The 24,130-nt window shown below is 43.2% G+C and overlaps 1 protein-coding gene across 9 annotated transcripts; it reads right to left on the reverse strand.

Annotated features, from left to right (window-relative positions):
• Positions 1-831: 831 nt before the first annotated feature.
• MRAP2 (melanocortin 2 receptor accessory protein 2) lies at positions 832-24,130 on the reverse strand. 9 transcript variants are annotated; one of them, XM_065681319.1, is made up of 7 exons: positions 23,281-23,944; positions 18,273-18,370; positions 14,842-14,944; positions 14,522-14,682; positions 13,565-13,714; positions 6,996-7,095; positions 832-1,402 (listed from the first exon to the last, which is right to left on the reverse strand). In XM_065681319.1, exons 5-7 carry the CDS (start codon positions 13,689-13,691, stop codon positions 1,009-1,011), a joined length of 621 nt encoding a protein of 206 aa, XP_065537391.1. In that variant the 5' UTR covers positions 13,692-13,714; positions 14,522-14,682; positions 14,842-14,944; positions 18,273-18,370; positions 23,281-23,944; the 3' UTR covers positions 832-1,008. The 9 variants fall into 9 exon arrangements, with proteins under 9 accessions (XP_065537391.1, XP_065537395.1, XP_065537396.1 ...); XM_065681323.1 differs by lacking the exons at positions 14,522-14,682; positions 23,281-23,944 and adding exons at positions 21,659-21,804; positions 21,900-22,054; XM_065681324.1 differs by lacking the exons at positions 14,522-14,682; positions 23,281-23,944 and adding an exon at positions 24,043-24,130.

Below are 24,130 nucleotides of genomic sequence, written 5' to 3' on the forward strand. Positions count from 1 at the left end.
TTACTGTTTGTATGTAGGATACTAATTCCAGGTTATCACTGGGCAACTGTCAGAATGTCCCTCTGAAGTACTATAAATACAGTACCAATTTGCTTTTGCTCAGCAGCAGGTGGTGATAGCATTTTGTAAACACTGTGCACAATTTATTATGCCAGGTATTCTCTCTGGAAGCTTTGTTGGGTTTAACCTGCACTGAGAAGCAGTTAGGTATCAGAAATTGAAGTTAATTCCAAGCAGATACCAACTGTGCTGCTCAGTTTCAGGTGGCCTTTTGGGGAGTGACAGAAGCTGCAGAACTTCTCCAGGGACCACCTACTTATTCCTTGCTCCAGCTTTAATTTGAGGTTTAGACTTTCCTTGGATGAGCAGTTTTCATACACCTCCCAGTGCCAGGCTACAGCCTTTACACTTCTCTGCAAATCATGATGGTACCCTTCAGAAGCTGGCCAACAGGGGCACATAGTGACAGAACAAGGGGGAATGCCTTTAAACTAGAAGAAAGTAGATTTAGATTAGATATTAGGATTAGATAATTAGGATATTATTATTAGGAAAAATTTCTCCACTGTGAAAGTGGTGAGACACTGGCACAGGTTGCCCAGAGAACCTGTAGATGCCCTGTCCCTGGCAGTGTTCAAAGCCAGATTGGACGAGGCCCTGTGCAATGTGCAAATACCTTCCACTAGAAGGTATACCTGCCCAATGGAACCACATGATCTTGAAGGTCTCTTCCAACCCAAACCATTCTGAGACCCTATGATTTAAAAAAAAAAACCCCACAAAACACCGCCCCCCCCCCCCAAAAAAAAAAGAAACCAAAACCAAAAGGCATCTGAATAAAGCTTTCAGTGGTTTACTTCTTATCGAAACTAAGTTAGGTGAACACAGACAGTCTTACATAGAGTAGAAAACACAGATCTGAAATACCTTCTATCACAATACCAGAAGTCCATGAAAGGCTTCAAACTGGAGAGTAACAAGAATGTTTGCCTTAAAGTAAAAGGCTTTTTAGTCAAGGATCCGATGGGATGATTGCATGACTGATCTGCTGTCTGAAATGACTGGTGCCTCTGAAATGAGGAGATCATCCTCACCTAGTGAAGAGTTCTGCTCAGCATTCACAAAGTTAGGAATGTTAAATTTTGTAAGACAATGTAGGTCTTCTTCAAACATACCGCTGCTCTTGCGAGCTTCCTGGAAGTGGGTAATACTCTCCAGACCTGGACCTTTCTGATTTTGTTTTGCTTTGTCCAAATGTTCCACTTCATTAATACAGAAATGGAAAAGTGACTGTGATTCTTCAGCTATTTGACGAGAAAAGACCCTCTCCGACTCCAGAGGCCTTCCAAAATCTGCCACGAAGCTATTCATGCGAAATCTTTTTCCAGAAGGTTCTGCATTGCTAGGGAGCAAAGAGAGAAATACAGTAAGCACAAAAAGTAAAAACGTTCAAGTTTTTAGCAGCAAATTTGCTTTCAGCAACCGTTATGACCAGGAAGGAAGGAAACCCTACAGTTTGTCTACCACAGACTGTAAAAGCCAGCACTATTTATTATTTTCTGCTTATTTTAAGTCTTGATTTGTTGTGATGATTTTCCATGTGAATAAGTTAATGCCAGCACTCTTTAATGGCACTTCTAATAATCAATATACTGTTATAATGAGCTCAATAAATGAGTTTAGAAATACTCTCCAGTACTTCCTTTTGATATCAAGTAGCAACAGGTTGTTTAGAATGGCTTATCAAACACTTGTGAGAAAAAACATCTGAGACATAGGCAGCAGTGCTGTCACTAAAGGTATAATTTGAGTGCTTGGTTGTCTGGACATCAAACTATCTCTTTCACCGACTTCAGTCAGTGTCATTCAGATTTCCAAATGAGGAGAGCTGGAACTAAAGACTGCTGTAAAGTCTCTCAGTCTTAACAATTCAGACACATAGCCCAGGAAGGACACCTTTTTTCAGCAACAGCATAGCCAGCAGGGCCAGGGCCAAGGCTGTCATCGTGCCCCTGTACTCAGCACTTACGAGGCTGCAGCTCAAATATCATGCTCAGTTCTGTGCCCCTCATTACACAAGAGACATTGAGGTGCTGGAGCAGGTCCAGAGAAGGGCAGTGAAGCTGGTGAAGGGTCTGGGGCCCAAGTCTGATGAGGAACAGCTGAGGTAACTGGGTTTAGTCTGGAGAAGAGAAGGCTCAGGGGGACATTATTGCTCTCTACAACTACGTGAAAGGAGGTTGTACTGAGGTGGGGGTCAGTCTCCCAAGTAACAAGCAATAGGGCAAGATGTAACAGCCTCAAGCTGTGCCAGGGGAAGTTTAGACTGAATATTAGGAACAATTTCTTCACAGAGAGGGTGATCAGGCATTGGAACAGACTGCCCAGGGAAGTGGTGGAATCACCATCCCTGGAATTGTTAAAAACTGTGTAGATGAGGCTTTCGTTGACATGGTTTAGTGACGGTCTTGTCAGTTCTGGGGTAATGGTTGGACTTGATGATCTAAAAGGTCTTTTCCAACCTAGCTGATTCCATGATCTTAACACCTCTCAGAGTTTTCTAGAAGTGCTAGCTCAAACCAGCTCCAATCTGCATGGCCTTATGCAGGAGCCATAAACAGCTGGGGGTGAGGAAAGCTCGTGCTGGATGTTAGTTTTACAGCTAGTAATGCATTCTTTGTCAGGCTGAGTTTATATACTGTCATGACAAAATGCAAGTTATTTGCATCTGAATGGCAGTAGAGGTATTCAGAGGATGAGTAGTGAAAACTCTATAAACACATTCTCAGAATAAAAGCTAAGTAAGAATTGTTACATAAGAATTAATAAATCATACTGTTTACATGTGAACTCCTAGCAAGTGACACTGGGGCCGGATAGTTGGACACCTAAGTACATACAGCAGTTACATAGATTTTCAGAGGAACACTGTCATTTAATTCCCTCGAGCCTGCAGTAGGAGGTAACTGCCTACATGCTTTTAAAAGCCTCATGGCACCTTCAGAAATCTACTCTGAAAACCTTTCACTCTTTCAGTCATAGTTAAACATGCTAATTTACTTCCATCACATAAAACAAGAATTCTGTCCCAACAAAATCAGTTACACTAGCCTTCAAATCAAAGCAGTCTTTTAAGTTTGTCAAAACTGTAATGGTTCATTCTGCGTTTCAAAGGGAAGCATGTAGAAGCATAGTATTTAAATTGATGCAAAACAGTCCAGTAACTACTAGCCTGCTATATGCGCATCAGGGGCAAACAGACTGGAATAATACTGTGGTAGCTTTCAGAACTGATGACTATCATTTATGTACTTATAATACAACAGAAAGCGCCATTCCAAATTGGCATATACGGTTTTGCAAATCTGTCACTAAGAGTTTCTCTGTAGTGTTATGGCAGGGATAGCAGAGGTGGCAAATAAGCACTGAAAGAGGATAACAGCCTAGGAAGAAGTGATTTTGGAAGAAAGCTTAAAATGCTTCCATCAGAGAAGTAAAACCTGTTCATAGGTGTGGAAAGTACTTTACAAACCATGAGCTATGAGCAAAGGCTGACTGTATGAGGGGCACACAGGACTGGCAGTGGCAACCTAATCTTAACGAAAGAATGGAAGATGCAAAGAAATTTTATAATGACCATTCTGTTAAGGACATACAATAGAGAATAATTCTGCGCTCATGAGTGGAAAACACATGATGTAATACACAGTGGTATTTTTGGCTTCTGAAATCCACAGACACTATCTTTCTGTATTTTGGGGAGGAATTGTAGTCTTGCTCATTACAGCATGCAAGTATACCTCAGCGTGTATCTTTTCAGAGCCCTCAAAATAAGAACAGCGGCTTCAGAAATCCCAGCTTTATTGTGGAAGGGAGCACGGCCACCTGGACAATCAAATCCATTTCACAGCATTTGTGCCAATGGGACCTTCTGAGTCCCAGAAGCTGCCCACAAGGGAGTGGAAAAGTGAATGCCAGACACCCCAAGCACCATACATACACAAAACCACTCAAAACAAGCACTGCCCATGAACTAACCCAAGCTCCTTTCCTGGGAAAATTCCAGCCTATGATGCTGAGTTCTGGTCTACTGGATTCAGTATTGGGCTGTGGATTCTCCCCACTGGACTTGAGCGCACACTGTCAGGAAACAGACCATTTTGCCCAGTATACCCATCTAACAGGTGCATACTGGTTTGGGACTAACACTAGAGCTCTATAGCTAAAACAGCCCTTCCCTAAACACTCCCTAAAGTGACCTGAAGTACTTCGCAAACCATGGAAAGGAGTAAGTAGCGAATTCCCCAAAATAGCACTGTTTGGCATCTCAAAGGGAACTGACCGATCCTTAACCAAAATCAACTGATTTCTTAAAAGAATATTACCAGTCATTTCACCTTTACTGCAACTAGTTGTAAAACCTGCCTCAACAGCTGCATGAAGCTTTGAGGTGACATCAGCCAATATTTGTATTTTGTACAGAACACGTATGTTGTACACGAACACGTGCATTTGTTGCACAGTGTGTTTGTAAGGACGGTTTTAAAGGCAGAAACAGAGTCCTGTCTTCTTACGAGTGACGAATGACAGTACTTTTCAGGCAGAAATTCAGACAGCTTGTCAACAATCTTTTTGTTGCACAGGCTAATGTTCTACACATACTAATGTGCAAGCAAACAAAACAGAAGTGCAACAGGCATCATTTCCACAACTAATTAAATTTCTGTCTCTCCCCATCCATATCCTGACCCTTTTCCTCTGGTATAAGGCTGTACCCAATGCTGAGCATCTTGTACAATTTTGGTAAGTGCATGCTATTGTACCCCTTTATACTGAGCCAAGAAAAGCATACTATTAGAGAAATCAGAGTATTCTACTTTGGATCCAGCCGTGTGAACCCAGTCACACTTATGTCTCACGTTAATGGTACTTTAAAAGAACAGCCAAATTGACTTAACTGAAGTCAGAGACATATGCATCAATCAGGCTGGCTTTCTCCCAAGGCCTAGGAATCCCATTAACACCTATTTCTAAAGGAGGGCTGCAAGACAGCCCACTAATGAAACGATGAGTCATGAAGAATCCAGTCAGGTATAAAGACAGAAGGTAAAAGCAAACTAAAAACCACAGTCTGCAGTGGTTCTACAGGTAGGTATTTATGTTGCAGTTTTTATATGCATGTATCAAAAATAAGAGGAAACAACAGTATTCACTGCCCTTACCATATTCCTGGATGATCTATTTCCAGCACCATACACATTTGGTCATCAAATCTCAAAAAAAATAGCACTCAAATTTGTGCAAGGTGCCAGCTCAGCACACAGAGTAAATAGGCAAGCACTGCAGCACACAGCTCCCAAAGCTGCAAAGTTCAAAACAAATACAGAAAGGAGTAAGTGGGCTCTCTTCAGCAACTGAAGAAAAATTATGTTAAGGTTTAGATTGCAAGGGACTTGCGGAGGTCTCTAGCCTAATGCCCTGATGAAGGCAAGGCCAACTCCAAATTCAGGTCAGGTTATCTGGATGTCAAAGGGGACCAAAACTGGAGATTTCACAACCTCTCTAGGCAAGCTTTTCCAAGAAAACTGATGAAGAAAGCAGAACAGTGGGAGATGACAAGCAGGCCTCTGCTACCTGAAAGTACATTTTTAGAATGTACAAACTTTTGACAAATATGCATGTTAAAATCTTTGCTGTATATTTGACTCCATCACTTTATTTCCCTTTCAAATTCATGTGGGATACAGACTCTCATGCTTGGCTAAGAAACAAGATCTCCAGCAAAAAGGGGCAGCATACCAACACTTAGAAGGATTTTAAATACATTTGGGACCACGGTCTGGCAACTTTATGACAGTCAGTAAGGGAGGAAAAATACTAGAAAGTCAGTTCTGGGAAGCTCAATCCTTCTCCCTCTATTTCCTTCTCATGGAAGCAAAACCTCAGGAGCACAGAAGAGGGTCAAGATATACTTAACGTCCTCTCTAATATTGCCCTCTTTCTAGAGATGTACTGTTACATGAAGTTTCAGAGCCAGTCTACATACGACTGCATAGCAAAGGGCCTTCAGTAGGCAGAGATAGACAGGCTGCTTTAGAAAGTGATAAGCACTAACAATTGCCTTTCACAATCAGCTTCTCATCACTGCTACCTGCCTGCAAGCAATCTCACTCTCCAGAGGGGTTTTTTACCTCTACCTTATGGTATGCTAGTCTGAGAGGAGATGTGGGTTTAAACTTTCTTAGAGGAAGGGATGCTGACAGTCTACGTGCTGTGCAAATGCAGATAAATGGTCACGGCAAGGCAGTCTGCACATACTTATAAGCCAGAAAGAACAAAAAGGAAAAAAATAAGGATTAGTTTGTGACTTTCAGGGGATCCTGGTGTTAACCACATGTAGAGCTGATCTGTACTTCAGCATCTACTGGACTTTCTCAGCAGAAACAGAGACGCTCTGAGACTAGGGGAGCCACAGGGTTAAGGGAAGATTTTGTAAACACTACCAATACCTACCTTTTGGACTTGAACACACAAGCATGTGTAAGCCTGCCAGTCTTCAGCTTCCTTGATTTAACATCTGCCCTGTATTTTACTTGTATATACTCTGTCAATATTCTGATTTCTGTTTCAGTCCATCATAACATAAGCGTGCCTAAAATGACCCCGTTTATCTACAGAACAGTAATTTAAAACCATCTGTTTGGCAGCCTACCCAACTTCCTTTTAGCATGAAAATGCAGACATGCAGCTATTCCCTTCTCTCGCTGTATGCCTACTGACTAGCTGCTAAATAAAGAACACATTAATAACAGTTCTACAGAACTGGTCTCCAAGAAGGGCTAGGAACAAAGACAGACTGCACCCTTCCATAAGGACAGACTACAACATGATGATGCTGAGACAGTACAATATCAGCACCGTCACTGCTTTTGGGGTCTGCAGAAGAATAGACACACTAGTTAGCAGGCTGGATTTGTTCCCGTTTTCAGACTCACTCTTGGTGTGGTGCTCCTGTCTTCGTCAGCAGGGTCAGGACAAAAAACATGAAGATAACAAAAACTGCAAGACCAACCCAAAATCCAATCACAATGGAATCTGGTGAAAAAGAGGAAACAAGATGATCAGTATTTCAATTCCACTTGCAGGAAGCTTCCCCACATGCAGCATGACTGCAAATCCCAGAAGACTTTGCAGCCTATGCCTGGGTAGCAACAAAGGAAAGATGATCAGATTTATCTATTTTTAAACACAAAACTGACATTGAAGCTCATATTTCGATCCCAAATGTTACAGATGTTTGGACAAACCAGAAACAAGCTGAAAGAGGGAAGATCCTGTATTCTCTTTTTTAGTAAAGTAAGAGCAGCTCCCTTCGTGATGGCTGGCCCATTTCCAAACATTGCTTTGGAAACAGCTTCAGTGCTAGAACTCAGAAGGGAGGGTCATCTGATTTTCAGCAAAAACCTCTGAACCTGTAGGACTGAACTCCTGCTGTTTCACAGAATCACAGAATCCCAAGGGTTGGAAGGGACCTCAAAAGATCATCTAGTCCAACCCCCCTGCAAGAGCAGAGTAACCTACAGTACATCACACAGGAACTTGTCCAGGCGGGCCTTGAATATCTCCAGTGTAGGAGACTCCACAACCCCCCTGGGCAACCTGTTCCAGTGCTCTGTCACTCTTACAGTAAAGAAGTTCTTCCTGATGTTAACGTGGAACTTCCTATGCTCCAGTTTACACCCATTGCCCCTTGTCCTATCACTGGATATCACTGAAAAAATGATCTCTACCGCAGGCCATTAGGTCTCTGGGGTTTGATGCATTTCATTGACACAATAGGTTGAGGAAGACCTACCCTTCTTTCAGGGGTAAGATAGTGGGTTCTGAAATAAATAGAACCACAGATAAAACTATTGCTACCTCAACAAATACCAATAACCAACATATACAAGATATTTTTGGATAATTTTTAATTTGGGACCCAACTTGCATACGGAAAACAGTAATACAGTGTCAGGAGAGCCAAATTGATTTGGATAAAAAAGTCAAACCACCAGTTAATTAAGAGGAAGGCACCAAGCAATAGCCAAATACAGAAACAATTAGAAAGGGCATGGCTTTTTGCCTGTGTGCCTAAAATATTCCTGCTGTTCTCATCTGTAGTAAATGGACCCATAGCCAAATCACCAGTCTTACAATGAATCTATGTCCACTTAGAACTTCAAAGTTTCTCCTGAAGGAAGCTCAAAGCTTCCACACACTTAACCTAGAGGCGCAAGTGAGACAAACGTATTTGTCTCAACAAACAGCAATCGGCTGATGAGCATGGCCCAAAGCTACAGAGCACTAACCCAAAATATAATCTGGTCCAGGACCCACATTACACAGGTACTTTTTCACCCATTGTTTTGGTTAATTTTTGTTCATGCAAGTATTCAAAACTTCCACTGTAAAAGTTAAAAAAACCCTGACGTGCAAACACGCAAGAGGGAGGCCTTGGTCAGGACAGGTGTCTGATCTACCCTTAACCTCTCATTACACAGCTACTACTGAACCTCAAAGATCCACACTGGCTGTATAGCTACATGACCCAGTGCAGCAGGCAGAGCACAGAGCTCTAGCCAGCCTGTTGAATCTCCTACAGGACTCACTAAAGAGACCAGAAAACATGGAGTCGGCTATTCTGCCTGGTGCTTGACCCCAACAGTTAATCACTCTTCCACTATGAAATATCTTCTGTGCTAAAAGGCAATTCTGTAGACTGGAAATCAGTTCAGACCATTTGCTATTTTTTTGCCAGGTCCAAGTGCCTGCTGTAACTTGAGATTTGTTCTCTGTGAAAATACTTTATCACAAATCACTCCTTAATCTCCTTATTTTACCAGAAAAAGGGATTACGTTTCAAGCCTCCCACTGCAACACTTATTCCATCTCTTCTCTGCCACATCTCCCCTTCTCAACACCCTTTGTAAAATAACTAGAGGATGGTTCACATACAGGTCTCCATGACGGGGAGGGGCAGGGAGTTTGTAACACTACTTTCTACTCAAAGCATAATGTTACGAGTTAGTTTATGTGAGTCTATGCATTACGAGCCCTACATTTTTCTCAGAATTATTCTATATGCATAGTCTGAGTTCAGTAGCTCAAGATGCATCTTGTGTTTGGCGTTACTAATACACAATATCTCATGATTATCTACTACCCTACCAGCTTTTGTAGTAGCTGAAAATTTCATCTAGAAAGAGTCACATTAAAAAGAAAGTTACTACTTAGAGCTACTAGTACCTACCAATTAGTCAGACATGCTTCCATGATACGCAGCTGCATTAATAACCTGAATGTAAACTCTGATCAAGATGTCCAAAAAATATGCACAGAGATCAAGCTGCAAAAACAAAAACCAAAATAAACCACAAAAAAAAAAAACAACCTACAAAATAAAAAAAAAAAAAAAACAAAACAAGAAAAAGAAAACGCAACATTAAAGGAAAAAAGAGGGGAAAAAAGAAAATCTCAAAACAAAGCAAACTTCAAGAGAAACATAAAATCAAGACTCTGATAAACTTCTACTCCCTACAAAACTCACACCCGCCAGCAGGTTGTGGTGAACAACAAGAGGCTGTCTTGTGGTTTTCTGGTGTTCCTCCCCAGCAGGATTGCTAATTTAATGAGCCTAAAGCTACATCTTCCTTGCCCTGCTGAGGCTCCTGAGGCACTTCCAGCCCTCTGCAGTATCAGTTACATGGTCTGGATTTGTTTAAAATTAAAGCAGGTGGCCCAAGTTCCCTTCCGTATTTCATTTAAGTGCAAATTATCCAAACCTACCAACTTCTAAACATTTATTCAACATAAAACCGTACATAGCACAACATTTATATTCAAAACATATGGTACGTAGGACTACATTTATAATACTGTCCCAAGTTATAACTAGACTGGGAAGGTATCCTATGAATTTCTCTAGTTGCAGCCTTCCTTTCCTTTGCAACAGACTCATAACATCCTGGCAGCAGTTCTGACTCCCCTGACCATTCCTACCTGGTTTACCCCTCTCTAACATTACTGAGGTTTCTTCTCTTCCAAAGGCACAAAAGAGGATTTCATTCTTATCTCTGCCAGTCACAGGTGTCTCCTGGCTATCTTTATCTATTTACTTTCTAAAGCTGTAATTTACAAAACCTAGTTCCTGCCTTCACTCCTCTTCAGGCGAAGGACACACTTTGTGCTGGTAAATCAGCTTTTTTTTTCTTTCTTCTTTGCAGTCATAGGTTTGAAAAGTCCCCGTGGCACCTGAGCACCTCATTGTCCCCCCCCCCTCCACTTGCCTTAATAAATGGATTTTTGTGTACTAGACTGTTTTGTCAACATTTGTCTTCACAGGCCCCTGCGTAAATATCTCTGTTTTCAAAAAAAACCAGGCCTCTGAATTCCTTTGTACGTACGTTAAATTATTAGGGACCTGTCCTTGCCTATAATTAAGTCAACATTAAGCCAAAAGTGGCCTCCAACTTCCTCTTTTGTAGTTTGTCTTACATCATGGTCCAAAACAGTAACCTCTCTTCTGTGTGAAATACCTCGTGTATCATGAATAAATAACAGCTTAAAATAAAACACATCTCTCTCTTTAAGGGGGTTGCACACCTCTAATTTTAAGAAGGAACAGTGATGAGCTACAACAGGCCAAGTGTCACAGCCAGGCTGCATCAGTTAGAGTCCACTCCCCTTTAAGCTCTCTAACGTAAGTTACAGTGCTTTAACTAGATTAAACTCAGCCCTCTGAGCACGCATGAAGTAACACCAAGGTGAACAGAGCCAACTCCAACCTATCAGTTAAAAAATAAAGTAATAAATTACTTGGAAAAAGAAAAGAAAAAAAAAAGGGCCTTCCTAGGTTCCTAGATCACTGATTCAATATTAACCTCTTTCATAAGTACTTCAAGCTCCAGCTGAAAAGAGGTTATTTCATCTGTCCCATTCTCTAGTTAAGAGTTGTCAATAAGCGAAGACAGCAAAGCTGAGCTGCCACACTTAATGAAGGGCAATCACTTCAGTGGCAATCCAAGACCCGCTTTGCTGCTGCACCTTCTGCAATCCGGCAGGAACTATCACTTGTATATTTTAGTCCCATCACAATCCTTGACACACGTAGCTAAAAAGGAAGGAACGTGCAAAGCACAGCAGCTAATCTTTGAAATCAGTAATCTTTGTAATCAGGTTTGGCCTCTGATTAAGTGGAAGGACGGAATATAGATTAGAAGCGTGATAAAAGCTAACCTACATTTTTTGAGTACCTAACTTTTATACAAATACAGAGAGTAATCAGCAGAATTGGGGGGGGTAGGTAAAACACAACTCAGGCTAAAAATTAAATTCTGCTTTAGTTTTCTTAAGAAGTGTTAATAACTTCAACAAGTTTTTCTGTGCCTTACAAAACCTCTCCAAAACCTCCTGACTGTGCAAAGCCAAGGGAGATCTGCCGATCTGCCTTTCTCGGCCACAGTTTGCCACTGCAGACACTTTCCTTTCCCAGTCTGAATCCTTCGCATGATAAACGAGGCAGAAAGTATGCATCCCACCCTGGATCAGTGCTTCTGCACTGACTCAGATAAGTTCAATAAGCCTGCAGTTTTAATTACCAGTGAGTCTCCTCTCTCCTGAGGATCCATACTGCCTGCCCGGAATGCAGCCTGTGCAGTCAGACAATAATTATGATCTCCCGGCATGGTTGTTAGAAACACCTCTGGCCCCAACAGCCTTGTCCTTCCTCCTCACCAAGCAGAATTCAGTCCTCCCCATGAGGGAAACTTGCCACGCAAACTCCACTGCTGATTCCCTGGTTGTTTTGAATGTTTTTCCTGCAGTTTCATCAAATCGAAAATATTCATCAGAATATGCAGACCAGGGGACTTCACGTGGGGTAGCTTGAATTTCCCCATCACTGTGAACAGCAGCCTCACTCTTAAGCAATGGTTCAAGGGAACCGAACAAGAGGCAGAATGGGGCTACCCATGATTTCACACCAAATGTCTCCTTCCCAAGTCTTGGGGTCTGAGTAATGTACTGACTGGCAAGTCTGCCTGACTGCAGCAGAGGACTGCTTTTCCAACAATGCTTCTCTTTGCATTTCGCTGGATCAAGCAGAGTTCTGAGACAGTCCACTTCATTTTAAGGGGGTTCAGTTCCGAGGTAGTTACTCTCTGTTTCAAGGTAACTATTTTCAGTTTTAAATTTATTGCTCTCAGTCACAAGTTTCTCTCCTGCCTCCTTCTCAAAGGTTAATGATGACTTCAACACAGCATTTTTCTGATTTCAGTTCTTTGCTCGCCAGTGTTGTTCATCCCGACATTGTAGGAGGCCCTTGTGTCTGTTCAGGCCTTTTCACAGTAACACAAGTTTCCATTTTTCTGTCTCTATGCCTATGGAGCTTGAGTGACTCCAGTCACACTCTTTGTTACTGATGGGTGTAAAATCCTCTCGCTTTGCTTTTAAAAAGACAAATGTAGTTCGCTTGTTTGGCAGCCGTGTGCGAGTTATCAGTGCATGGTGCTTTCAAGCTCCCGCTCCCACAGGGAGGACGACAGAGCCCAGCTGCAGGACCTTCACTCTGCTTCACCCTCCATTCAGTTTCTCTTAGCATATGCCAAGGTTGCAGGGTTGCCTGGGGAACTATCTTAGGGGAGATTCCGTGCATGCCAACCGCATTCTATGCTGGAAGTAGCAACTGCATTTTTCCCTAAGATTTCCTTAGTGTTACAATACAACTCTGGGCGACTTGGGAGAGATGATCTCTAATTTCCCCCATTTTCCCCTCACATGTACAGTAAATCTGAATTAGTTTCTTGGTTTTTTTCCTGCTTTTTTGTCCCACCCACCCACCCCCAACCATCTCCCCCTAAAAGAAAAAAAAAAGAAAAAACCAAAAGTAAAAGCCAAATCCGTTGTCTAGGTTATTGATAAATGCTGGTGCAGCTGCAGTAGCTTGTCCCAGTTCAATTTCCTCTCAGTTCCTACCCAGATGTTTTGATCTCTCTGGTCGCATCCTCCACTTGTTATTCTACTTTAAAACAGCTCCAGTATTACCCGAATGCTGAATTTAGAATACTCTTTCTATAAAGAAAGTCCCTATGATAAAAGTTTCCTCAGAAGGAGAAATGTCTTCTTTTTTTTAATTTTAAAAGCCTTAAAAACCAAAAGCTGTAAGGGTGCCCACCACTTTTTAGCATTAACAGGAACAAGAACAAAGCAACACAGATCATACCAAGTAGTCACCAGAAGCAGCAATGGCTGCATTTGCTGTTATAAACTGTTCTAAACAGTCTGGTAATCTCAGTATTGACAAATTTCTACCACAGCAAAGAAATCCATACTTCCTTCATGCACAAGAAAAGCATCCTACAAAAAGGCACAGGATAACAAAGACTCTAACGGAGTAATACCTGCAATTGCTGAGAATTCAAAAAAACAAAAGAGATTATTTTCATAGAATCAATTACAAATCAAGAGTAGGAACATTAAAAGGGGGAAGCTCAGCTGCAGTAAGGTATGCCTCTACTGAACTTACATTTATGAGCCTTCAGGCCTTCAAACGACACTGGTCCATACTCATAGTACTCATAGTCCCAGGTGTAATCGGAGTTAGACAAGGCCTGCTGGGAGGTTCTGTTAGAAATCAACCTCAGGGCAGACATCTTGCACCTCAATACGTATATACCTGTGGGTACAAATGTGTTAATGAAGACTACATACTTTAGCACACCTTTTGATTTTACAGGGAATCTTTTCTTATTTTGGGGATCTCTTATTCACCACTGTTCGCAAGAGCAGCCATTCATGCTTATAATGGCACGCTCTCGCCTCTAAAATCCAGTATCACTGCCTCATCAGAAAAGGCTATCACATCCCCTTCCATTACCCCCCCAGTCTTGATTGGCCAATCAATCACCAGTCAGCACAGAGCTGCTCTTCAGTGGAAAGAGGAAAACCTATGTTCACCTCCAAAGAGATGCCCATAAGTGTACAAAGTATCAAAACCACGCTCCTCAGATTGAATATAGCTTTTATAGCTCAAAAGTAGTAAATAGCAAAGACCACCAGCCTCAGCAGCTTAGGGTGAATGTTGCCATGAAAATCTGGCTGATGAACTGGCCAGACTACCAGGCTCAAAGGGTTGTATTATCCATGCAAAATCCAGCCGGCAACTGGTTATCAATGGTACCCCTCAGAGACTGAGGGACTGATGCTACGATGAAATGAAGTGCACTTGTAGATTATGTGCAGGCCAGTCAAAAGGCTACTTAGAGGAACGAGAAGCTGAAGAAGGGGAATAACCCATGCTCTAGTATAGGCTGGGTGCTGACTGCTGAGGAGCAGCTTTGCATGGAAGGACTTGCAGTGGAGAACAAGCTGAACATGAGTCAGCAATATGCCTTGTGACAAAGCAGGCCAAGTGCATACGAGGCTGAATTAACAAAGACTGCAGCCAGCAGGTCAAAATATGTGTTTATTCTTCTCTACTCACCACTGGTAAGACTGTATCTTGGGTACTGTACCCAGTTTCAGTACTCCCAGTAGCAGAAAAGCATGGACACACTAGGGCAAGTCCAGTGGAAGGCCACCAAGATGGTCAGGGAGCTGCAGCACAGGATACACGGGAGCCTAAGGGAGCTAGGTTTGTTCAGCCTGGAGAAGAGAAGGTGGCTCTGGGGACACCTTAGTGCTGCCTACAGTTACAGAGATGATGGAGCCAGACTCTTCTCAGAGGTGCAGAGTAAGAGAACATGAGGCAATGGATACAAATTGGGAAATGGGAAATTTAAATTAGTACAAGGAAAGATTTACCTGGTCTAGTTGAGCATGCTTTGAGCAGCAGGTTGGACCAGAGGACCACCAGAGGTCCCTTCCAACCTGAATTTCTCTGCAAATTATCAGCTTCAATGCGCCACTACCAAAGGAAAACAAAACAGCAGTGATTTTCCCCACAGATTAACAGAAACTGCAATGCAACACTGAGCATCATTAAACTGCCTTGACAGATATTTGTGTTATTAACACAACCCTGCACCAGGGATCTGCATTTTGCAAAGTCATTTTTTTCAGAATATTAGGCAGTTTTATGACACCAAAAGAAAGCATCTGTGGCAGCAGCTGGAGCCAGGACATCCAACTTGAAACATATTACAAAATACTTCTTATAAAGGCAAATTGAGCTTTGGGTAATTTTGCATTTAATTAAAACCCAGCAGGGTGAAGACTTCATGCAGTTCATAGAAATACTGCAATCAGTTGTTCTGTGAACAATGAAACTCCACAGAGCAAGTCGAACCCAGATAAAATTTCTTTACGGGGGCCCTAAATCACCTTGTCTCTGAAAATGACTGAAACTTCAGTCCTTCCTAAGGATAATTAGATTAACTAAGCCTGTGCAACTGAAGTGCTAAGAGGGCCACACATAAATAACAAGAATCAGGCACAAATGAGGAACACAAATTCACCCAGGGAACACAAACAGCATTTTGGATTTGTAAAAAAGTTCTTTCTACAACTGAGAAAGCTCCCAGCAGGAATAAATAGCCCGAAGCACAGAGGAGGAAGGAAAACCCTGGCTGTAATGAGCAACCCAGTTCATGGCTGTTTCCCATCCTCTGCTTCCAACCCTTTAAGAAGACAACAGAAAGAGGTACGTCTAAGTGCCTGCGTTAACAGTAAAGCTCTTCTTTTGCTTTCCCAGTGACTAGAAAACTTTCTTATTTCCTGGAATCAAAGACCATATCTAATTAGGCTTCAGTTTTTTCTTAGTTTTAATCAACTAAAGTAACTACTGCCTCCAGGAGAAGCAAATGGCACAGTTTAAACCCTAAGATTCCTGTCCTAGCTGACTCCCATTCCAGATCTGTCAATCGTCTCTTACAAGATTTTGTGTTTCATTTTGTGACTGGCCTCTGAGACTACACTGTGCTGCACAGGCTTCCCACCATCTTTTTCCCCTACTCCTCAGTGTTTTGTCCATGACCTGTCTCTTGACAGACTGTCATATTGCTATTTAAGGGCTGTTTTTCTCTTTCATAGCCTTCCAGAGGAGTCTTTCCTTCAAATACTTCTTATATGACATAACCAAAGTTCACTGTCACCTCCTCACTTTTATTATCATAAAAAGAGCTGAACAGGAATCTGCAGGCAGAAAACTTCAGAACAGGGTATATAAACAGCATGAAAAATGTTTCTTCTTCCACCTCAAGTGCAGGCAGATGGAATTAATTGGGCCATATGCAAATCTCTCTCCCAGTCCAGGCAGACGTGCCCGTTTATGATTTATGGTTAGAATAACCACTTCCAGGACAGAAAGAATTTGTCCTCACTTATTCTTAGGACTAGAAGTTCCAGTGTTTCACCATGGATGGTACAAGCATTTCTAGACTTTCTTTTACCGTAGGCAGCCACTATCAGAGGGAGAGGTGCCAACTACAATCTGGGTTGCCAGCTCCCAGGTTAACCTGTGCCTCAGGCTTTGTGGGACATATAAAGCCTCTAAATCATCCAGTACAGCCAAGCATAAGCATTGTCCCAAAGCAGATCACAGCTTGTAAGCTGTCTGACCAAATGCCTCCAAAACCTCAGTCTGAAATATGTTAAAACAAACTTTTTATTCTACTTTATAAGGTTAGCACGGTGGAACAAGGACCAGCATAGCGAAAGTAGTGAACATTAAGACCTTGCATCCCCTGAGGAAGTGCAGAGCACTGAGTTGACACACTAGCAACCTGTTTGGTGCATTTGCCAGACTGCACCAGGTCATGGAGGGACTGCAGGTGCCAGATAAGGGCTTCAGGGAAGCAAGCCCCCCCACAAGATGCACTCAAGCATTCTTTCTGCCAGGAATGGACAGCAGTGATTCATCCCACAGCTCTGAGGCATAATAGGGAGCTCCTCCAATTGACCCTGCTGAGGGCTTTTGTGAGGGGCATGGGAGGTAAGGCAAACATGAAAGCCCCTCTGTTGACTTTGATGTATATAGATTCAGAGTTTGTCCTCACTGGCTCATTTATTTCAGAAGCAAGTAAGTCAGCAACAAAAAGCCCTACTTTGATCACTCAAGAAACACCAGAGCAAGATTGTATTCGATACTGCCAACCAGGAGACTCAGGCAGGCCAGTCTCCTGGAAAAAAAGGGCAAGTGCTCATGGCTGCCTCCTGGAACATTGTGCGGCTCTCTGCAGATAAAGGATGTCAATGGGTCCCCAGACACTCCGCATGGAGACCCAACTGCAGCTCCTGGAGCTGAATTACACCCTCATGAGAACTCATTTGTAACCTGTGTGGAAGTTTGCAAGACCACAGCTTGCCAGCCAGTGGTACTTGAGCAAGCTAGTTTGACAGTTGGGCTATATGTGAATGAAATCCACATCTTTGAGTCAAATGCTGCTGCAGTCAGATTTTTTGCTTCAATCTGGACATTACTGACACACTGCACAGAGCTCACAGCCACTTATCTTTCAAAATAAATCAATGTAAAGGCATAATTGAACACACACCATATCCAAAGCACAACTTCATGGTTTACCCCACTACTGGGGCCACAAAGGCAAATCTGGCTTTGTGTACATCTGAAATTGGTGTTGTATGTAACAGGAACAGCTACCTCCAAACTAGACCTGCACACACAAGAATAAATCCAGGCAGACAGGTCAATGTACTGTTCATTTCTGAAGCCTGGTAAACTTTCATTCAAAACTACATTTATTCTCTGCATACTCCCATTCTGCTTACTGACAGAGAGCCTAAGCACTCTTCACTGAATAAATAAACCAACTGTTGGCCCCTTGCAAACTGTGAAGATCTCAAAAGGCAGGAAAAAAGGAGTAGCATTCCAAACTGTGAGAAGTTCTAGCCCGATAAGGCTTAGCACTACACCTTGATGCATCAGCTCCATCAGCCAGGCTGTACAATTAACTCAGAAGTTATTAGCTATGAGAAGTTAACAACTCAGTTATTACCATATACCCTACGTCCCCATAAAACCAACATTCTTCATAGAGGTGAAGGGAAGCAGCCAACACCATGTTCCATTTTACTCCACCCCAAGAACTAAGAGTTGAAGTCAGAGGAAAAGAAGTTAATGAAAAAAACAAGCACAAACTTATTTACTCTGCACTGCATCAGCTGAAAGGTAATACAGAAGCCATCTTTCTACATCCCTACCACATGGGTATTGCTTTGTACAATCTGTGCTGCTCCCAAGCACCGGTGAGAGAAGTCTGCAGGAAATACTTAACCAAATGATCCTTGCTGCTTGCTAATTCTCAAGATCTTAGATGCGCAGGATTTGAGATCAACCTTGTAGTCTTTTCAGGGGAATATCCAATCTTCCCACCTGCAACGAAAGCGAGGAAAGCAAGTTATATAAAAAAAGTGAAATTTAGCAAAAAAAAAAAAAAAAAAGTACCTGAAAATTGACTGTACAACTAAAAGAAAAATAAAAAAAATAAAATCAATCACACATAGGAACTTTGAGTACATGATACTTGGGGCTTTTCTTGGAGAGAAAAGGAAGTACTACTGTTAACAGTGGTTATGATTGTGATTGATGCTCACATCATCTGCATGAGCTGTTGCACTAAAATAGCAAGAATGATACTGGATTCATCACAAAAGGACTTTATAACAATGGTAAGGAAAAATGCTGGTTTAGTCATCTCTTATCCTAGGAACTAAGGATGAGAAAGGGCAACATTACAGACATCCGTGCCTCATACTACTGTATTACACATTCATTATTATAAAAATGTCTTCTTTTCCATGTACTAATGCTTAGGATCTTGCACTGTGCATGCTGCCGTGTAAAAGGAGGTTCCACACCATGCTATATAATTAGCATGCTAATAGCACAGGTACTATTTGTAGTTGAAAGCGATGACATTATGAGTTTAAAGTAAAATTTAACAAATAAAAAACCAAAACAGTTTGCCGAGTATTTCCCTGAAGATGATAATGATATATGCAAACACTAATGCCCACTTTGCAGTTCAACTCTGTATGGGCCACCTGGAAGTTAGGGAGAAACTACTGTGAAATCATACCAGACCATGACTTTGCAGACAACTACCTGGATCTGAAATCACATAGAGCAAATACTACATTAGCTCACTTGTAAACCATGCCTGAGAAGACAGCTGAATTATACCTAATGTAGCATCGCAGAAGCTATGTATCCTTTTGCTCTTAAGAGGTTTCAGTCCTGCAGTGGCAGTGAATGGACATGGAACAGTTAGTATAGACCTACTGGGACTTGCTCCCAAAGCACACTGAAGCAAACAGCGTAGCTTAACTCCAACAACAGAAGCCTCAAGAATTACAGCCAGAATATATAGTCATAAGAGACAGTATCATCTATAAATAATAAATGGAATTACAGCTAACATATCTTTATTTCCTGAAGCTAGGGTAGAATTACACAATCAATCCATCATCCAGCTTTATGTATGCAGTTAAGCTCAGAAAACATTTCATTTTGATATTCAGGATGGCAAAAACTTATCTATTAGAAGAATTCACTTTTCCATCCAAATAATACATCTCTGCACAAAGAAAAAAACTCAAACAAAATAAAAACCCCACAACTTGTTGTTATAGCCGCAGTAGAAAACAAGATTAAACCTTTCTTTTAAACAGAGAAAAATCTGTTTTTCTAAAGAGAAAAGAACATAGCTAAGTTTCTGAGAATTTTTTAAACGGGGAAGATTATCGTTGCAACATCTTGTCCTGGACATGTCCCAGCTGAACATCCAGTGAGCCTAGTTCCAGACACAGCTCATGGACACGGCTGCTGCTGCAGCAAGGCTGTGGTCAAAAGAGAGCTCTGGATATTGCGGAGCACATTTTCTTCTCCCCACTAAAAGTCAACCTCCTTTAGATGTGCGCATGCACCATCTTCAAGACTCAAGTTCCCTCAAGACAAACCAGACTAGAAGTCCTAACAGTAAGCACTGAAGTTCAGAGACCTCTTCTGTCCTATAATGCTTACATCAGTGGTATACATAACTGTAGTCAACACTTTCCAAAGAAAAGCTTGCCTTTCCCTCAGCTGTTTACAATGCTGACAGTTCTAACCTTTCACACTACAACTTTTTAATCTTGCAATAAAATCACAGATAGAGAGATCCCAGGCTGTTTTGTTACAGAAAACCCTGAGCTGAAAAAGCTATGGTACATGCACTACTGAGGAAAGAGCAAACTATAAAAGCAAGTCTGGAAATGGCCTGCCCTGTGGCACATTTTTCCTGAATTTTCCTGGCTTGGCAAAGTAGGGTTTAGGGTTTCTGTTTGGTTGGTTGGTTGGTTTGGGGAGTTTTTAGTTTTATTGAGGTTTGGATTTTTTTTTTACTAACTGTCTCTTGTCTTTTGGATTCCTTGCTAACCCTGAAGTCTGTCAACCTGATGCCTTATTCGGAGTAGGCAGAAAGGGAGAAAGGAAAGCCCTTGAGCTTAAACACAGAGCCGCTCTTCATGGGTCTGCACAGCCCAGGGAACAGATAATTGCATTCAGGCCTTCTTCAATAGCTCTGTTTTGGCTTTGGCTCAGTGAAAAGAACACCAAAGCACTGAGGCGGACAAGCGGAGTACATTTCCCCTCTTCCATTACAAAACAAGACTGTAATCTTCACAAAACATCAATCTGGTCGGGAGTACAGGCCACAGCACACCTCTCACAGCACCTCTTCACTCCCCACAGAAACAGCTTTGTTCCTAATCTACACTAAAGCCAGTGGAAGATAGGCTGGCAGAGATGAACTTTGAAGTGAAGGTATGACAGACCATTTGTTCAGAGCTGCTCCCGTACTTGCCTATCTCACAGCCACGGCTTCACCCTGCGGTAATCTCTCAGACGCTAAGTAATGCTCAAGCTTTCCAATTTGAAAAGTCAGTTATGGATTACATTTCCTCAAGAACTAACAAAATAAGATACAAAAAAAAATACAGTTTTTCTTGAAGCCTTCCACACCTGAATGACAAATGTTTGCTGAACATCTGTAGTCAGCCTAGAATGCCATGCAGAAATTTCACCTTAATCAGTTCAGTGAGAATTTCAGTCACTGAAATGGAGCTGTTTATTATAAATCAAACTGGCTTGGGATTTTTCCAAACCACAACTGTTTTCTTCCTGTCTTTGTGTCTAATTCTTCCCTCCAGTGCTGCTAAAGAAGCACACAATTTCTTGTAGTGTCTCAAATGCGTATTTCTTGTCAGGTAAATCAGAGCAGTACACGACTCACAAGCACACAACTGAACTCCCCAATTCTTAATCCCTGACATGTCTCTGCCCTACACCAGGCTATAAACAAGTAACTAGAGACCAAGGAAACATCATTAGAACAGTACAGCCAAGGCCCATTGCAGTAATAGGCCTTATGTATGCAGAATAAAGCCTTCATTTATTTGTCCTAAAATTTGTACTACAATTGTGCCAGTAATAGCTTGTATTATTGGTTCAAAGACTGGAAATCTGATTTAATCTGCTGAACAAGCTAAGAGAGAATCATGTGTGCTTCACCTTAGAACGTCTTACACCACAAATTCTACACGGGTGATCAGCAAAAACATAGGCAGCAAATTATTTTGTCCAGCTCCTAATATTTTGGCTTATTCTCCTCCAAAGTATTACCTTGCAAGAGCTTGATTTACTGTACACATTTTTGCTTGCTACTGATACACCCAGAATATCTCATTATTTTCGGCAAGAATGGAGCCCGACTGTCCTCAATCAATGTAGAGTTACCGTTTCCCTGGCATCTTTCCATGTATTTAGGCCTGTGGTAAAAAAAACCTCTCTTGACTCTGATCAGGAGCCTGAATAAGAAACCACAAATAGACAAGAAAAAACAAACAGTATTTGAAACTATTACCTGATTATCTCCAAACTGAAACCAAAACAGCTGCTTACTCCACAGCACTTATGTAAATATGCATCCCTGTATATATAGCCTCTGGGAAGCTCAAATGAGAGTAACAGGAGCAGAGGGAGCACCTCCAAAACAGAGCAGTAGGCTGGGAAACACACCTGAAAATAGAAGTGCCTCAGTGCTCACACAAACAAACCCCAACCAACCTTGCAAAAGCAGTTTAAAACAGCACTGCCACTGTTGCACCAACCTTCTACCAGCTATGTCTGTTGCAGAAATGACAAACTAGTGCTGTGCCTATGCTTCCAGTCACTGTCCAGCATCAGGTGCTAGACAGGGCTGATAACACCAGGGTGAGCAAGGCAAATGTCAGGGAACAGAGACTTTTTGGAGGGAAGTTTTGCTGGCTTGTCATCAAGGTGATCATCTCCAACAAAACCAGGGGCAGACAGCTCAGGAGAGGGACCTGAACTGCCCTACCATACCAGTAGCCATCAACAGAGCCTGCTCACCAGAGACTGCTAAGACAACGACTGTTAAGGGAAAAGGAAGGGGGCACGGGAGGGGGGGAAGAGTATGAGAATCAGTAGAAGTCCAGGAAAGAGCACATGGGGGAAAGGAATGAGGGCAAAACTGAAATTAAGAGAAGTAATTTAAGACTGCAAGGAGGAGCCTTCATCCCTTCAGTTCCAAAGCACAAAGGGAAACATCATCTGGAAAACAAGCAACCCCCCAACAAACAAATCGAACCCCAATAAACAGACAGAAACCATCACAACATACACGCCACAAACTTCTCCTGGATTTTGTTTTCAAACATTTTAGGTCACATTTATGAGCCCACTCAAATGCTCAGCAGTCAGAGCAGAACAAAATACAATATGGGAGGGATGGGGGGGGGGGTGTGTGTGGGGGGGGAACAGACGACTGAAAATGATTTCCAAGCAAGCTACGTGCTTTCCATCCCTTCTGCTTTAGAATACACACTTACATAGCGTGAGAAGATACCACTCCGTTACCAATTAGAAACGTGACACGAGCAGACGGCATTTTCCGCGTCACCCCAACGCACAGTGCCACCACAAGCCTTTTTCTTTTTAATTATTACGAATCAAATAAAGATTAGAGGGGTACTTCAAACCTCAAGGCTTGCGAAAGTCTACAGGTGTCGGTCTCAAAGCCGCCTGTTAGCCAGGCTGAACTGCAGGCACTCGGGGCAGCGGCACCCCACACCGCGCTCGGGGCTCTCTCCTCCGCCCAGCTGGGACCGCACACCCGCCCGCGGGCTCTACCGCGGGGCAGCGCGGAGCGGGAAAGGCAGCGCAGGGCAGAGCAGTTCCTCCCTCCCGGCCTCCCCTCGCTCACCCTCCGCTCCGCAGCTTACCCGCACCGGGCACGTCCAGGGGCCATCCTCCAAAGCACCGCTTCGTTCCGGGCGGAAGGCGCGGCCACCCAGGACCGCTCTCGCCCGCCGGGACGAGTCAGCGCTGAGGGGGAGCCAGGCGGACGGAGCCGGCGGCGATGACGCCCGCCCTCTCCCTCCTACCTGACCCGGCGGCGGCAATGACTGAGCTGAACCGGACCGCACGCCGCCACAGCCGGTGAATCAGCAGCAGTCCCGAAGCCCCAGCCCGCCCGGGCCGGCTCGGCTCGGTGTGGGCAACGTGATGCTCCCGGGCCAATGGGCAGCGCGGGCTCGAGCGGCCCCGCGGGTGTCCGCAGGTGCGGGCAGGGCTCGGAGCCGTGGACGACTCCGCGAGCGTCCAGGGGAGGGGATGGGAGCAGCGAAGTGCGGTGGTTCTGACGGGGCTGAGCACCAGCCGGAGTCATCGCCGTGTGTCACTCGCCTCGACGGAGCGCACGGGTCTCGAGGGGATCGCTTACTGGGGAGAGGGAGGAGAGCTGAGCAGCTTGGTCATGCCCCGCTGAAAGCGGACGGGCAGCGCGGTTGCACATAGGCAAGGTCTCCCACAGAAAGCCACGGGGAGTGGGGGGCAGTGAGGGTGGTGAGAGGTGCTGTCTAAGCTGCCCGGAGGTGGAGGGTAGTGTCTTAAACCCACGGGGATTGTACGGCCTCTTGCCCCATTTCCATCCCTCCGAACTGCAGCTTCTTAAAGCGACCTTTACACATAGGTGAAATCCTTACCTCACTCTCCTGCTTGTGCTTATCAAAGCACGGGAAATCACAGAATTGTTGGGGGTTGGTGGGATACCTGGAGGTTATTTCAGCCAGC

Source organism: Lathamus discolor, chromosome 5, assembly GCF_037157495.1.
Source record: "Lathamus discolor isolate bLatDis1 chromosome 5, bLatDis1.hap1, whole genome shotgun sequence".
NCBI classification, from domain to species: Eukaryota; Metazoa; Chordata; class Aves; order Psittaciformes; family Psittacidae; genus Lathamus; species Lathamus discolor.